Here is a 14,472-nt window from a genome sequence, read left to right on the forward strand (position 1 = left end):
TTTTATTCTGTTAAATCAGAGAGACATGTTACACAAAATAGTTAATAAATAACATTTCCCACATGTCTACTTTACATCAACACAATTTTGGAACCAAATTTTTTTTTTATTAGTGCGCTGTAAGGGTTAAAAGTTGATCAGCGATTTTCTCATTTTTCCAACAAAATTTACAAAACCATTTTTTTAGGGACATCACATTTGAAGTGACTTTGAGGGGCCTTTATGACAGAAAATACCCAAAAGTGACACCATTCTAAAAACTGCACCCCTCAAGGTGCTCAAAACCACATTCAAGAAGTTTATTAACCCTTCACGTGCTTCACAGGAATTTTTGGAATGGGGAAGAAAAAAATGAACATTTACATTTTTTCGCAAAAATGTTACTTTAGACCCCAATTTTTTGTTATTTTTGCAGGGGTAACAGTAAAAAATGGACCCCAAAAATTTTTGTACAATTTCCCCTGAGTACGCAGATACCCCATACATGGGGAAAAAACATTGTTTGGGCGCACAGTAGGGCTTAAAAGGGAAGGAGCGCCATTTGACTTTTTGAATGTAAAATTTGCTTGAATAATTAGCGGACGCCATGTTGCATTTGGGGAGCCCCTGATGTGCCTAAACAGTTTAGGCGAACGGCAGAGTTCAGAAGGGAAGGAGCACTGTGTGACTTTTTGAATGCAAAATTGCCTGGAATCAAGAGCGGACGCCATGTCGCATTTCGGGAGCCCCTGATGTGCCAAAATAGTGGAAACTCCCCACAAGTGACCCCATTTTGGAAACTAGACCCCTCAAGAATTTTATCAAGGGGTATAGTGTATATTTTGAACCCAAAGGTATGACAGAATTAGATAACATTAGGTCATTATATTGAAGTTGTCATTAGTCTTGAGCGCAAGTGCTCGCCACTTGAGTTTGCATCGGGTACTCTGGTATGCACCAAGTATCGCGGTTGTTAGACACCCAAAAAAAAACATGCGGGGATCACTCGTGCATGGCAGGCGATCCCAGCAACTTTTTTTTTTTTGGCCGCGAAGCATATGGCGCAGAGACTCGAGCATGATACTCAAGCACCCGCGATACTCAGTGCATACCCGAGTACCCGATGCAAACTCAAGTAGCGAGCACTTGCGCTCAACACTGGTCACCATATTGTCATAATTTTTTTTTCTTTCCTTTTGAAAAAAGCCCAACCCTAGCCCCAACCCTAATACAACACCAACACTAACCCTTGCCCAACCCTAACCCTAGAGTTTATTTTTTTACACCATTCCTCGCGTGGTACAACCCCTGGCTAAAATTATGGAATCACTGGGCTCGGAGGATGTTCATTCAGTTGTTTAATGTTGTGGAAAAAAAGCAGATCACAGACATGGCACAAAACTAAAGTCATTTCAAATGGCAACTTTAGGGCTTTAAGAAATCAAGATTAAAAATGTGGTACTCAGTAAGGGTAATTTTTTTTCAGACTAAGCAGAGGGAAAAAATTATGGAATCGCTTAAATCTGAGGAAAATGGAATCACCCTGTAAATTTTCATTTCCAAAACTAACACATGCATCAAATTAGATCTGCTCATTAGTCTGCATCTAAAAAGGAGTGATCACACCTGAGAGCTGTTGCACCAAGTGGACTGACATGAATCATGGCTCCAACACGAGAGATGTCAATTGAAACAAAGGAGAGGATTATCAAACTCTTAAAAGAAGGTAAATCATCACGCAATGTTGCAAAAGATGTTGGTTGTTCACAGTCGGCTGTGTCTAAAATCTGGACCAAATACAAACAACATGGGAAGGTTGTTAAAGGCAAACATACTGGTAGATCAAGGAAGACATCAACGCATCAAGACCGGAAACTTAAAGCAATATGTCTCCAAAACAGGAAATTCACAACAAAACAAACGAACGAATGGGAAGAAACTGTAGTCAATGTCTGTGACCGAACTGTAAGAAACTTCCTAGAGGAAATGGGATTACATACAGAAAAGCTAAACAAAAGCCATCATTAAAACCTAAACAGAAAAAACAAGGTTACAATGGGCTAAGGAAAAGCAATCGTGGACTGTGGATGACTGGATGAAAGTCATATTCAGTGATGAATCGCGAATGTGCATTGGGCAAGGTGATGATGCTGGAACTTTTGTTTGGTGCCGTTCCACTGAGATTTATAAAGATGACTGCATGAAGAGAACATGCAAATTTCCACAGTCATTGATGAAATGTGGCTGCATGTCTGGTAAAGGCACTGGGGAGATGGCTGTCATTACATCTTCAATAAATGCCCAAGTTTACATTGATATTTTGGACAGTTTTCTTATCCCATCAATTGAAAGGATGTTTGGGGATGATGACGACATTTTTCAAGATGATAATGCATCCTGCCATAGAGCAAAAACTGTGAAAACATTCCTTGAAAGAAGACACATAAGGTCAATGTCATGGCCTGCAAATAGTCCGGATCTCAATCCAATTGAAAATCTTTGGTGGAAGTTGAATAAAATGGTCCATGACAAGGCTCCTACCTGCAAAGCTGATCTGGCAACAGCTATCAGAAAGTTGGAGCCAGATTGATGAAGAGTACTGTTTGTCACTCATTAAGTCCATGCCTCAGGGACTGCAAGCTGTTATTAAACCCAGGGGTGGTGCAACAAAATATCAGTGATGTATTGGAGTGTTCTTTTGTGTGTTTGTTTTTCATGATTCCATAATTTTTTCCTCAGAATTGAGTGATTCCATAATTTTTTTCCCTCTGCTTGGTCTGAAAAAAATTACCTTTACTGAGTACCACATTTTTTATCTTGATTTCTTTTAGTGTTTTTTAAAGCCCTAAAGTTGCCATTTGAAATGACTTTAGTTTTGGGCCATGTCTGTGATCTGCTTTTTTTCAACAACATTAAACAACTGAATGAACATCCTCCGAGCCCGGTGATTCCATAATTTTTGCCAGGGATAGTATAAGTAATTAGACTACTTTATTCTTTGGGTCGGTGCGATTACAGCAATACCTGATCCATATCGGGTTTTTATGACTGACAGCTGTCACACACTAAAAGACGCTTTTTTTTGCAAAGACTAGTGTTTGCATCACCATATTTTGAGAGCTATAATTTTTCCATATTTGGGCCGAGTCATGTGACTGCTTGTTTTTTGCTGGACAAGTTGACGTTTTTATTGGTACCATTTTCGGGCACGTGACATTTTTTGATCGCTTTCTATTCTGATTTTTGGGAGGCAGAATAAACAAAAAACAACAATTCAGGAATTGTTTTTTTTTTTTTTTATGCCGTTCCGCGTGTGGTAAAATTGATAATGCAGCATTATTCTTCGGGTCAGTAGGTTTACAGTGGTACCGCATTTATATAGTTATTTTTTTATGTTTTGCCGCTTTTACACAATAAAAACGATTTTCTAGAAAAAAAAAAAAAAATTTGTATCGCTTTATTCTGAGAGCTGTAACTTTTTTTTTTTTTTCGAACAATAGAGCTGTGTGGTGGCTTGTTTTTTGCAGGACAAGACGACGTTTTCAGCGGTACCATTTTTATTTACATTCGTCTTTTTGATCGCGTGTTATTCCATTTTTTGTTTGGCGGTGTGATGATAGTAAAAGCATTGTTTTTTGCTTCGTTTTTTATTTTTTTTACCATGTTCACTAAAGGGGTTAACTAGTGGGACAGTTTTATAGGTCGGGTCGTTCCGGACGCGGCGATACCAAATATGTATACTTTCATTGTTTTGTTTTCAGAATAAATAAATATTAGGGGTTCAATATATTATTTTTATTTTTTGGGGATTTTTTTTTTTTTTTTATATTTTTACTATTTTTTTTTTTTCTTCACTTTTCTACTTTTTTTTTTTTTAACTTTTACACATTGTCCCATTATGGGACCTTCACTTTTTGCAGCCTGATCGGCTGCATGGCATAGAGAGCAGCATCTCCCTTTGTCATGCAGCCTGTCAGCGCTGCAGACAGGGGAGACATTACTTTGGTCGCACAGTGCGCATGACCAAAGGAACGTCCTGCCTCCTGGTGACTCGGATGTTGTCATGGCATTGGGTCATCATGGCAACATCCGGAAGCCACCGGAGACATCGCTGGACGCCGGCAGGAGAGGTGAGTATACCGATCACCTCCCCCCTTGCCACTGCAATGCTGCGATCGACTTCAATCGCAGCATTGCGGGGGTTAATGTACCGGGAGCGTCGCGGGACCGCTCACAGCACCGGGTGTCAGCTGTGACAATCAGCTGACACCCGGCGGCGATCGCCCCGCACCACTTGTGTGCGGGCGCGATCGCAGCGCGCGTAATAATACGTAGCTGATCCATAAGGCCCAGGGCGCAGCTACATACTATTACTGACATGGTCGGAAAGGGGTTAACCGTCACACAAGTATTTACATTTATATGGAGGTACTGAATAAATTGGAGGAACCTCGGGCCAAAATTTCCCCTGCCCAGGACTTCATACAAGAAAGGCCTTGCAACCTTGCCAAAGACTTTTTCGGCATCCAGACTCATCAGCATTGGAGGTGGTCATGATGCGTCTTGGGTAATGTTGAGCGAGTATGTTCTATTAACCCTTTCGCCGAGTATGCTCGGGCTGAGCTCCGAGTATTTACAGCTGCTCGGTGTTATGTTTAAATCGCTCCCGTGTGCATGATTTGCGACTGTTTGACAGTTTTATTACATGTGAGGAATGCAAAAGAAACAATCATTCCTCACATGTAATAAAGCTGTCAAACAGTCGCAAATCATGCACACGGGAGCGAATCAAACATATCACCGAGCAGCTATAAATACTTGGAGCTCGGCCCGAGCATACTCGGCGAAGGGGTTAACAGAACATACTCGCTCAACACTAGTCTTGGGTCAAGACCGTGACTGCGACAGCCAGGCGTATATTTTCCACACTGCTCTGTCCCTATATAAAGCCCGTCTGAACCACAGACAAGGCCAGGTAGCAAAATTTGTAGGCAGTTTGCCAGGATCTTCGCCAGGAGTTTATAATCATGGTTGAGGAGTAACCATGGGAAGTAGGATTGTGGCAATAATGAGTCTCTGTTAGATTTAGGGATAACTATGGTGTGTGATTCAGTATATTGATCAATAGAATCCCCCTGAAGGAAGGCTGCATTGAAAAGGTTAGTCAGAATGGGTACTAAGTCAATGGATAGAATCTTAATAATATTCAACAGAGAAACCATCAGGGTCCGGGGGACTGGAACCGATAGTCAGAAATAATGAAAAAGGAGCATGATCTGAGATCAATATTGGGTGCATGCGGGAATCATGATGTTGAGTAAAAAGTTGTGTGGAAATGAGGAAGTAGTCAATACGGGAGAAGGACTGATGGGTAAGAGAGTGGCATGTGTACTCTCTAGCTGCAGAATCTGCCATTCTCCATGGGTCACAGAGTGAAAGCTGTTCCATGAAGTGTAGGAGGGAAGCTGTGGCTACTGAGGTCTGTGGAGAGGGTGAAGAGCGGTCTAAGGTAGGACATTGTACTAAGTTAAAGTCTCCTCCTACTAATAGATGGTTAGGCCCAGGTCCCAAAAGAATATTGAGAATCGATGTGCAGAAGTAGTGTTGGTCATGGTTGGGAGCATAGAGATTGACCAAGAAATATATTTTGTCGGCTATTTCCACTTTCAAAATCAGATATCTACCCTGGCTGTCGCTAATAGAATCTTGAATGGAGCATGGCAGGCCCTCCTTAATAAAAAAAAAAAAAAAAAAAGCCTACTCCGCGAGATGAAGTATGCGAGGCAGCATAGCAATCGCCTATCCAAGGTGCTAATAATTTACAAGGCTTGCAGCCCTCCAGTGTGTCTCCTGAAGAAAAACCACATCTGGAAAGAATAGTTTCACTTGAATTAAAACTTTTTTGCGTTTAAGAGGGGTGTTAAGGCCCACCATGTTCCATGATAAAAAATGCAAATGTGGTGAGGTTTAAGTGGTGTTGGAGTCTGGTGTCTGAGGTATACTCATCCTGGGTCCCAGGGCAGGATCTGAGTAGTTTACAGCAACCATATGTTTTCACCCCTTATGATTCCAGCGAGCCACAGGCATGAACCAATACTAAAGGTATCATTGTTAAATAATACTACTTTCTGTACTATTTATCTTCTACTGAGGACTTCGCAAAGTATCAATATCAAGATTTTCTTAGAAAAAATGTATCTATTTATTCTTGGATTGTCCATTAAAAAGAATCAGATTGCAGCAGGTACATACAATAATTAGTTATAAAGTAATTGTCCATTTGTCCATAATTAGCTTAATTGTTGAGATTCACCCATCTTTCCTTGGATCCTGGCTGGTAAATCATGTCTTTGTCCAGCACGTGTCCAGGCCTACGTTAGCTGCTTCTCAGCATGAAGATTCTTCTGTGTCTTGTGAGGTGGGAAGAGGAAGAGCGCCCCCCTTTCTGTACCATGGCCTTTTATAGCCAGTCGTATGGCACACCTGTTCTACATATGGTAGTGAACCAAAAATATACACACAAATAGCGCATGTCAACTAGACACGATGGCTGATGCAATCCTTGTGCAGTGTATAGAACTCAAAATTTGAGAGTAAAATGAATATCCACTATTAATTATTTAACAGTCATCAAAGGTGGGTCCTGCACAGATTAGTACCTGAGCTGAGAAGGGAAAAAGCATGAGAGGGTAAAAACTGTAGAGAACAATAGATACAAAAATATACTCAATTTTACAAATCAGTGATAGCGGCCCGCCGAGAATACACCAGGCGAGCCATGTCATCACAAAAGAGCATTCCATTACGGAAACAGTCCCCCCTACAATAAAAGATAACAGATATAACAAATTCTATATAGGTACAAATGCCTTGCATTTCTGAGCTACAGCTGCAGAGAAATCCTGAAACATTAGGATCTTAGAATCATGGATAGTCAGTTCTCGTTGCCGTCTATATGCTCTTAAGACTTTTTCTTTCACGGCCCAATTGAGGTATGTTGCTATAATCGGGCGAGGTCTAGTAATACCGCTGTCTCGGGTAGGCCTAATCTGTGTGCCAGTTCTATCATTGGGTCTTTACCAAGGTCCAGTTGGAGGACAGCAAGGAGATCTCTGGTAAGATATTGGGATGGATTTTGGGATGCCCACAAAACACAGATTGCTATGACTATCTCTGTTTTCCAAATCCTCCAGCTTATCATGTATTTCTCACTCTGCTGCTTGACCTTGGAGAGAGGTCCACAGTTCTGTAAGCTCTATTTCATTGAACTGGACCCTGTTTTCCAGTTCTGTAATGTTTTGAAGAATGTCAAACCATTTGTCAAATAGTGGCAACAGTAGCTTCGAGACTTCTTGGGCCACAAAAGTCGCCTATATAGAATCTTTCCCAGAGGATTCAGAGCAGCTCGGCAGCGGAGAAAGCTGTGGTGGGGATAAACAGTCATCCATCAGTAACACAAGCAGGTTCCCCAGGGATGGAGAAGTGGGTTGGTGACATGAGCCTTTAGTAGATTGTTTAGGTGGTTTCAAGGTGGGTTTAGTTTTGTGCATTGTAGATGGAGATTGTGTACTGAGCAGTAAAGGCACTTGCGAGCAGGTAGATTTCTCTGCTTGGGTTTTTATTAAATATTTGTCCATTACAACTCCACACTAGTAGGGGAAAGTAGCAGGTCAGTGGGCAGCAGAGGAGGTTAGCAGATTAATAGGTTACAGGCCGCAGTGGGTTGGGGAGTAGGAAGACTGTCATAGTCCAATTATATTGTGGTCTTGAGCAGTGGGTTCCAGGCGAGTAAAATGTGATTCTTATTTGCCGCATATATCCCTAGATAGTAGAATAGAGAAGGTCCATGTGGCCCGCAGATAATGTGTCGTGTGATCCATACTCAGGGCTTCCAGAAAAAGAAAAACACCCTGAGAGTCAGCACTATCAAGGAGGGCCAATGTCCCTGTCAGTCAGATCCTTTCCTGATAGTGGGCAGCACGGTGGCTCAGTTGTTAGTACTGCATACTTGCAGCGTTGGGGTCCTGGGTTCATATCCCACCAAGGAACAACATCTGCAAGGAGTTTGTATGTTCTTCTGTGTATGCGTGGGTTTCCTCCGGGTTCTCCGGTTTCCTCCCACACTCCAAAGACATACTAATGTAGATTGTGAGCCCCAATGGGGATAGTGCCCATAATGTCTGTAAATTGTCTGAATTATAAAGCGCTGCGGAATATGTTGGCGCTATATAAATAGATTATTATTATAGTGGGGGGTATTCAGCAGATTAAGCTGTATAAGCAGGAGCTGGTTTTAAAGGCGGTCATGCTGGATGTCCCGCTCCCGGAAGTCCTCAGTGCACTATTTTAGTTAAGCCTGTGTCTAGTTATAATAGTCTGATTAGTCTCAGTAGAAGTTAATAATGTAGATATGGCGAATGGTCACTAGATGGCAGCAACTCAATGTCGAAGTCATGTTAGACTTTCCAGTAATCTTGCAAAGCAATCAGGCATGTGTGCTGAGGTCCCTTTATGGGATTTTGTCAGTGCAATCTACCAGGTTTCCTCACTAAATGGAAAGGGATCGCTGAGGTGTCACAGTTGGGCTGTCAGAGGCTCCTCAGATAATGCAAGAGAAACTCCAGAGTTTAATGCTGAGAGGGAAATCCCTCTGGCCAGCAACTCATGTATAGCAGGAACTGCAGGGCCCAGGGATGGGCGTCAGCGTCGGCCTTATATTCTTAGCCCACCAGAGGAGGGAATGGTCTATGAAAAGGGTTATAGCCCATTTATGTAGGTAATCAGTAAGGGAGACAAAAAGTCCACATCAGTACAAGTCCGGACCAGGTGAGGGTCTCTCAGGAATAGAATGTGTCGTTTTCAGCAGGGGTTGCATGGGATCGCTTTTTTGGCTCCAAAAAGTCTATACAATGTCACAATGAGGAGAGGGGGCTCCAAGGTGGGCAGAGAAAGTAAGGGGGGCAAGGACAGAGCCCAAAAAAATGTCAGCAAAGAGTGCCTCCTGACTGTAATCAGCAGTCAATTAATATGCAGTGCAAGGGGCTCTGGAGCGCCTGAGACACGATCCCCACTACTTCCCCAGTCTCCCCTGCGCACGGTGAGAGCCGCGCCAACCGAGCACTGTAGGGGAAATTCCCTTCACCTCTCCGCTGATGCTGCTGATGGTGGTCGGCTCCCGAGGCTCCATCTGAGGTAGGTTTGAGCATGTAAAAATCGCTCAGGGAGGAGGGAGATAGCATGCCAGCTCTCCTCAGCAGGGGTCCCTTGTGAAGATGGTCTGCCTTCCTTTGAGGCTGCAGCAGGAGGTCATAGAGTTTGCAATCACTTCACAGCTCTTCTCTCCAGGACCCTCTCTCACTTCACTAGGAAGTGTAAGCAGATGGTGTGTTTGTGTGTGTGTGTTTGTGGGGAAGTTTCACCTCACTTTTAGGCAATAAATTTGTGTGAAATAAGGCTTTGGTGCGGGAGCTGTTCTCACACACGTCCTCCTCACTCTGCTTCCAAGCCATGCCCCCAAATAACATTTAAATATCACATCTTGTACTGATTACATATTTATCACCGAACAAACATATGATTACCAGCTACTGTATAGATAATATTATTCCATACTAGCTAGTTTAATTATAGAATGATATAAACCATCATATATACTTGCCCTATAAGTGCATTACACTGGGCTGATTGTCCACATGGAATTAATGGCCATTTATTTAACAGACATTGGCCAAAACCCTATTTAAACATGAATAAATTATAATCTTCTGTCACTACACATTGGGACCTAATTTGGACCACTCTTGTGGGATACTTCTCTTAGTGGTTCAATATATATGTTCACTTTTTAACCCTTTCAACCCAAACCCTGTTTTCACCTTCCTGACCAGGCCATTTTTTTTAAATTCTGACCAGTGTCCCCTTATGAGGTAATTACTCTGGAACGCTTCAACGGATTCCAATGATTCTGAGATTGTGTTTTAGTGACATATTGTACTTCATGATAATGGTAAAATTTCTTTGATATGACTTATCGTTTATTTGTGAAAAAATTGGAAATTTGGCAAAAATGTAGCAATTTTCAAACTTTTAATTTTTATGCCCTTAAATCCGTTATGTCACACAAAAGTTAATACATAACATTTTTGACACGTCTACTTTACATCAGCACAATTTTTGAAACAATTTTTGTTGTTGAGAAGTTCGAAGAGTTAAAAATTAACCATCAATTTCTCTTTTTTACAACAAAATTTACAAAACCATTTTTTTAGGGACCACATTTCATTTGAAATGACTTTGAGGGGCCTTTATGACAGAAGATACCCTAAAGTGATACCCTTCAAAAAAACTACACCCCTCAAGGTGCTCAAAACCACATTCAAGAAGTTTATTAACCCTTCAGATGCTGCACAGGAATTAATGGAATGTGGAAAGAAAAAATGAACTTTTTCACAAAAAATTTCCTTTAAACCCAATTTTTTTACCTTCACAAGGGTTATCAGGAAAAAATGGACCCCAAAATTTGTTGTGCAATTTCTCCTGAGTACGCAAATACCCTATATGTGATCACAAACTACTTTTGAGGCACAGTGCAAAGCTCAGAAGGGAAGAAGTGTGATATTGGATGCGATCGCATCACTTTGCATCACACCTCTGCGATGCACCGCGATGTTGCTGACATTGACAGTGGCATCACAGGGGTTAAATGCCCGCGATCGGTGCTGACACCCGCACTCGATAGCGGTGGCACTCAGCGTGAGCCCGCGCGTTCATCCCGCCGTATATATATTGCTGTTTACGGGAACGCCGCTCCCGCAGTGCAGTATATATACGGCGCATGTTGGGAAGGGGTTTGCCAAAAAAGATTATATTTTATTCCACATTCTTGTCTTCTCCCTTCCCTTTGGTAACTAGCTAACTTTGCTATCTACAACCACTGGCAAAAATTATGGAATCACCGGGCTCGGAGGATGTTCATTCAGTTGTTTAATGTTGTTGAAAAAAAGCAGATCACAGACATGGCACAAAACTAAAGTCATTTCAAATGGCAACTTTAGGGCTTTAAAAAACACTAAAATAAATCAAGATTAAAAATGTGGTACTCGGTAAGGGTAATTTTTTTCAGACCAAGCAGAGGGAAAAATTACGGAATCACTCAATTCTGTGGGAAAAAATATGGAATCACCCTGTTAAATTTTCATTTCCAAAACTAACACCTGCATCAAATTAGATCTGCTTGTTAGTCTGCATCTAAAAAGGAGTGATCACACCTTGGAGAGCTGTTACACCAAGTGGACTGACATGAATCATGGCTCCAACATGAGAGATGTCAATTGAAACAAAGGAGAGGATTATCAAACTCTTAAAAGAAGGTAAATCATCACGCAATGTTGCAAAAGATGTTGGTTGTTCACAGTCAGCTGTGTCTAAAATCTGGACCAAATACAAACATGGGAAGGTTGTTAAGGCAAACCTACTAGTAGACCAAGGAAGACATCAAAGCATCAAGACCGGAAACTTAAAGCAGTATGTCTCCAAAACAGGAAATGCACAACAAAACAAATGAGGAACGAATGGGATGAAACTGGAGTCAATGTCTGTGACCAAACTGTAAGAAACCGCCTAAAGCAAATGGGATTTACATTCAGAAAAGCTAAACAAAAGCCATCATTAAAACCTAAACAGAAAAAACAAGGTTACAATGGGCTAAGGAAAAGCAATAGTGGACTGTGGATGACTGGATGAAAGTCATATTCAGTGATGAATCGCGAATCTGCATTGGGCAAGGTGATGATGCTGGAACTTTTGTTTGGTACCATTCCAATGAGATTTATAAAGATGACTGCATGAAGAAGAACATGCAAATTTCCAGTCATTGATGATATGGGGCAGCATGTCCAGTAAAGGTACTGGGGAGATGGCTGTCATTACATTTTCAATAAATGCCCAAGTTTACATTGATATTTTTGACAGTTTTCTTATCCCATCAATTGAAAGGATGTTTGTGGATGATGACATCATTTTTCAAGATGATAATGCATCCTGCCATAGAGCAAAAACTGTGAAAACATTCCTTGAAAGAAGACACATAAGGTCAATGTCATGGCCTGCAAATAGTCTGGATCTCAATCCAATTGAAAATCTTTGGAAGTTGAATAAAATGGTCCATGACAAGGCTCCAACCTGCAAAGCTGATCTGGCAACAGCAATCAGAAAGTTGGAGCTCGATTGATGAAGAGTACTGTTTGTCACTCATTAAGTCCATGCCTCAGAGACTGCAAGCTGTTATTAAACCCAGGGGTGGTGCAACAAAATATCAGTGATGTATTGGAGTGTTCTTTTGTGTGTTTTTCATGATTCCATAATTTTTTCCTCAGAATTGAGTGATTCCATAATTCTTTCACTCTGTTTGGTCTGAAAAAAATTACCCTTACTGAGTACCACATTTTTAATCTTGATTTCTTTTAGTGTTTCTTAAAGCCATAAAGTTGCCATTTGAAATGACTTTAGTTTTGTGCCATGTCTGTGATCTGCTTTTTTTGAAAAACATTAAACAACTGAATGAACATCCTTCGATTCCATAATTTTTGCCAGGGGTTGTAACCCTGGGAAGATTGTCATCTCTATTTAAGGTTTTCCATTTGTGATTAATCTTTATCATTGTAGAATAATGACTCCAAATTGTTTGGAAATAGCCTCATAACCTTTTCAGGTGGATTGTCATAAACAGTTTCTTTTCCAAAATCATTGCTGATGTTTTCACTCTTTTGCATTGTCTACAGATGCCTGTATGCTCCAGATTAGCAAGCTGCCAACACTTCTGCTTTTATGAACGCCTGCTGATGAACAGTCATTCAAGGGCATTTGATTAGCAGCATCTAACTGCCTCTTAATTTCTATGGATGTAGTATATTGTGTACTTATTCATTTTTTTCACAAACTGCTTCTGCATTTTGGAATACCTATTGATAAATGACACTGTAATTTGCCATGTGTTTGGTCTGAGTTTGTGTTTACCTAATTTTAGGTAAAGATCAGATTTTCAAATCTGAATACATGTTTTGAGACCCACTTAATTAAATTTTCTGTATTTCTACTTAAATTTAGTTAGTTTAGGTATGATTGGTTATGGTGCATGGAAACCTTAAATTTATCCTACTTGGTGCAAAATATTCTTGAAATGTGTTTTTCCTTTAAACAGTTCAAAGCTGATAAGAAATGTGTCTTTTAAAAAGTTCTTTAATACTCTACTCCAGCTTCTAGATTAAGCACCAAATGCATTTAGTGTATAGTTAGTATAATTTCTATTAGTTGATACAATATTAAGAGGAATGTAATGAGCAGAAACCGTAATTTCCTTTAGCTTCACTTATAGTCTTAGTAGGTTAAGTTGCTGGGATGTTCAATTTTATGACGTAAGGGGACTTAGCCTTTGCCTTATTAGTATCATACTGTTTATGTGACTTAGTATTGGTGAAATGTATTTAGCATTGAGGTAATAATTCTGGGCTCTAAAAAGCTTTTGAGGTTTTGCTACATTGTCATTGTATCCCGTACATGCTTGTGTAAAGTACTCTGGATAACTTAGCGTACAATTTTGTATCTAACATTCATTTTTGTATTATCGTTGTCTCAAAAAGTGTATTGCCGTCATAATCTAATGTAATATGTTTTAAGCGAGTCCTAGATAGTGTTATCCTTTTACAGTCTGCCAGTAGAAAGAAATGATGTAACACTCTTGTAACAGAGCCCTCATATCAGTTGTTTAGGGTTGGGCAACATGGAGATAAATATTGTGATTACAAAATAAATTTCAATAATTTGACCCATTTTAAAAGGAAAGATGTAGCAATGGGCGAATCTGGACAGAAATGTTCGGCGTTCATACCGGATAGCCACTGTCCAGGGCAGAACACCGAACACAGACTTTATCTTGAAGTCCGTCAGGGTGTTCGAAGTCCTGGGCTAAGTCCATGGTGACGTGGCGGAGACAGTTATTACATTTTAGCAAAAGGAGTTTTAAAGGGAATCTGACAGTTGGGACGTCCCTCTTAAGCCATTTTTATGGGCATGCAGATTTTAGAAAGGTTTATAAAATGATACCATGGTATCTGCGATCTGATGTCTCATTCAAGAGAAATACACTTTTTTCTTGATATGTAAATGAACTGGTAAGATATATGGGCTGGACCTAAATCTCCAACAGAATCTGCCTTCAGAGTTTAGGCATATAATGACTGACAGTCTGCTCTTCTAATCTATTCTCCCATAAGTAATTCCCCCTTTCATTTAAAATAAATCTTAACAGCTCATTTACTTTCATTCAACTTTTTAGGACTTGCATGTCCATATACATGAATTAGGAGGGTTGATTCTACTGAAAGATTCTCATTACCTGTCATTGCAAAATCTGACTCTTTTTTTTTTTTTTTTTTTTACAGTTTAGGTCTGTTTTACATTAAACATATATCATGTAAAGGTTATTTTTTATTAATG

General features: G+C 40.4%; 1 protein-coding gene across 6 annotated transcripts in view; it reads left to right on the plus strand.

Moving 5' to 3' along the window:
* PHF10 (PHD finger protein 10) overlaps nucleotides 1-14,472 on the plus strand; it is a 363,357-nt gene that overhangs the window by 316,357 nt on the left and 32,528 nt on the right. The window contains exon 11 of one of the 6 annotated variants that reach the window (XM_073671489.1): nucleotides 12,759-12,863. The exons of the other annotated variants lie outside the window; for them this stretch is intronic. Within the exon in view, the coding sequence (XP_073527590.1) occupies nucleotides 12,759-12,848 (90 nt within the window). The 3' untranslated portion in view covers nucleotides 12,849-12,863. Of the gene's footprint in view, nucleotides 1-12,758; nucleotides 12,864-14,472 lie in introns of those variants that run through there. 6 annotated transcript variants of the gene reach the window in all.

The sequence above is a fragment of the Phyllobates terribilis genome, unplaced genomic scaffold (assembly GCF_046119375.1).
Source record: "Phyllobates terribilis strain yellow unplaced genomic scaffold, ASM4611937v1 Scaffold_3__8_contigs__length_932513732, whole genome shotgun sequence".
NCBI classification, from domain to species: Eukaryota; Metazoa; Chordata; class Amphibia; order Anura; family Dendrobatidae; genus Phyllobates; species Phyllobates terribilis.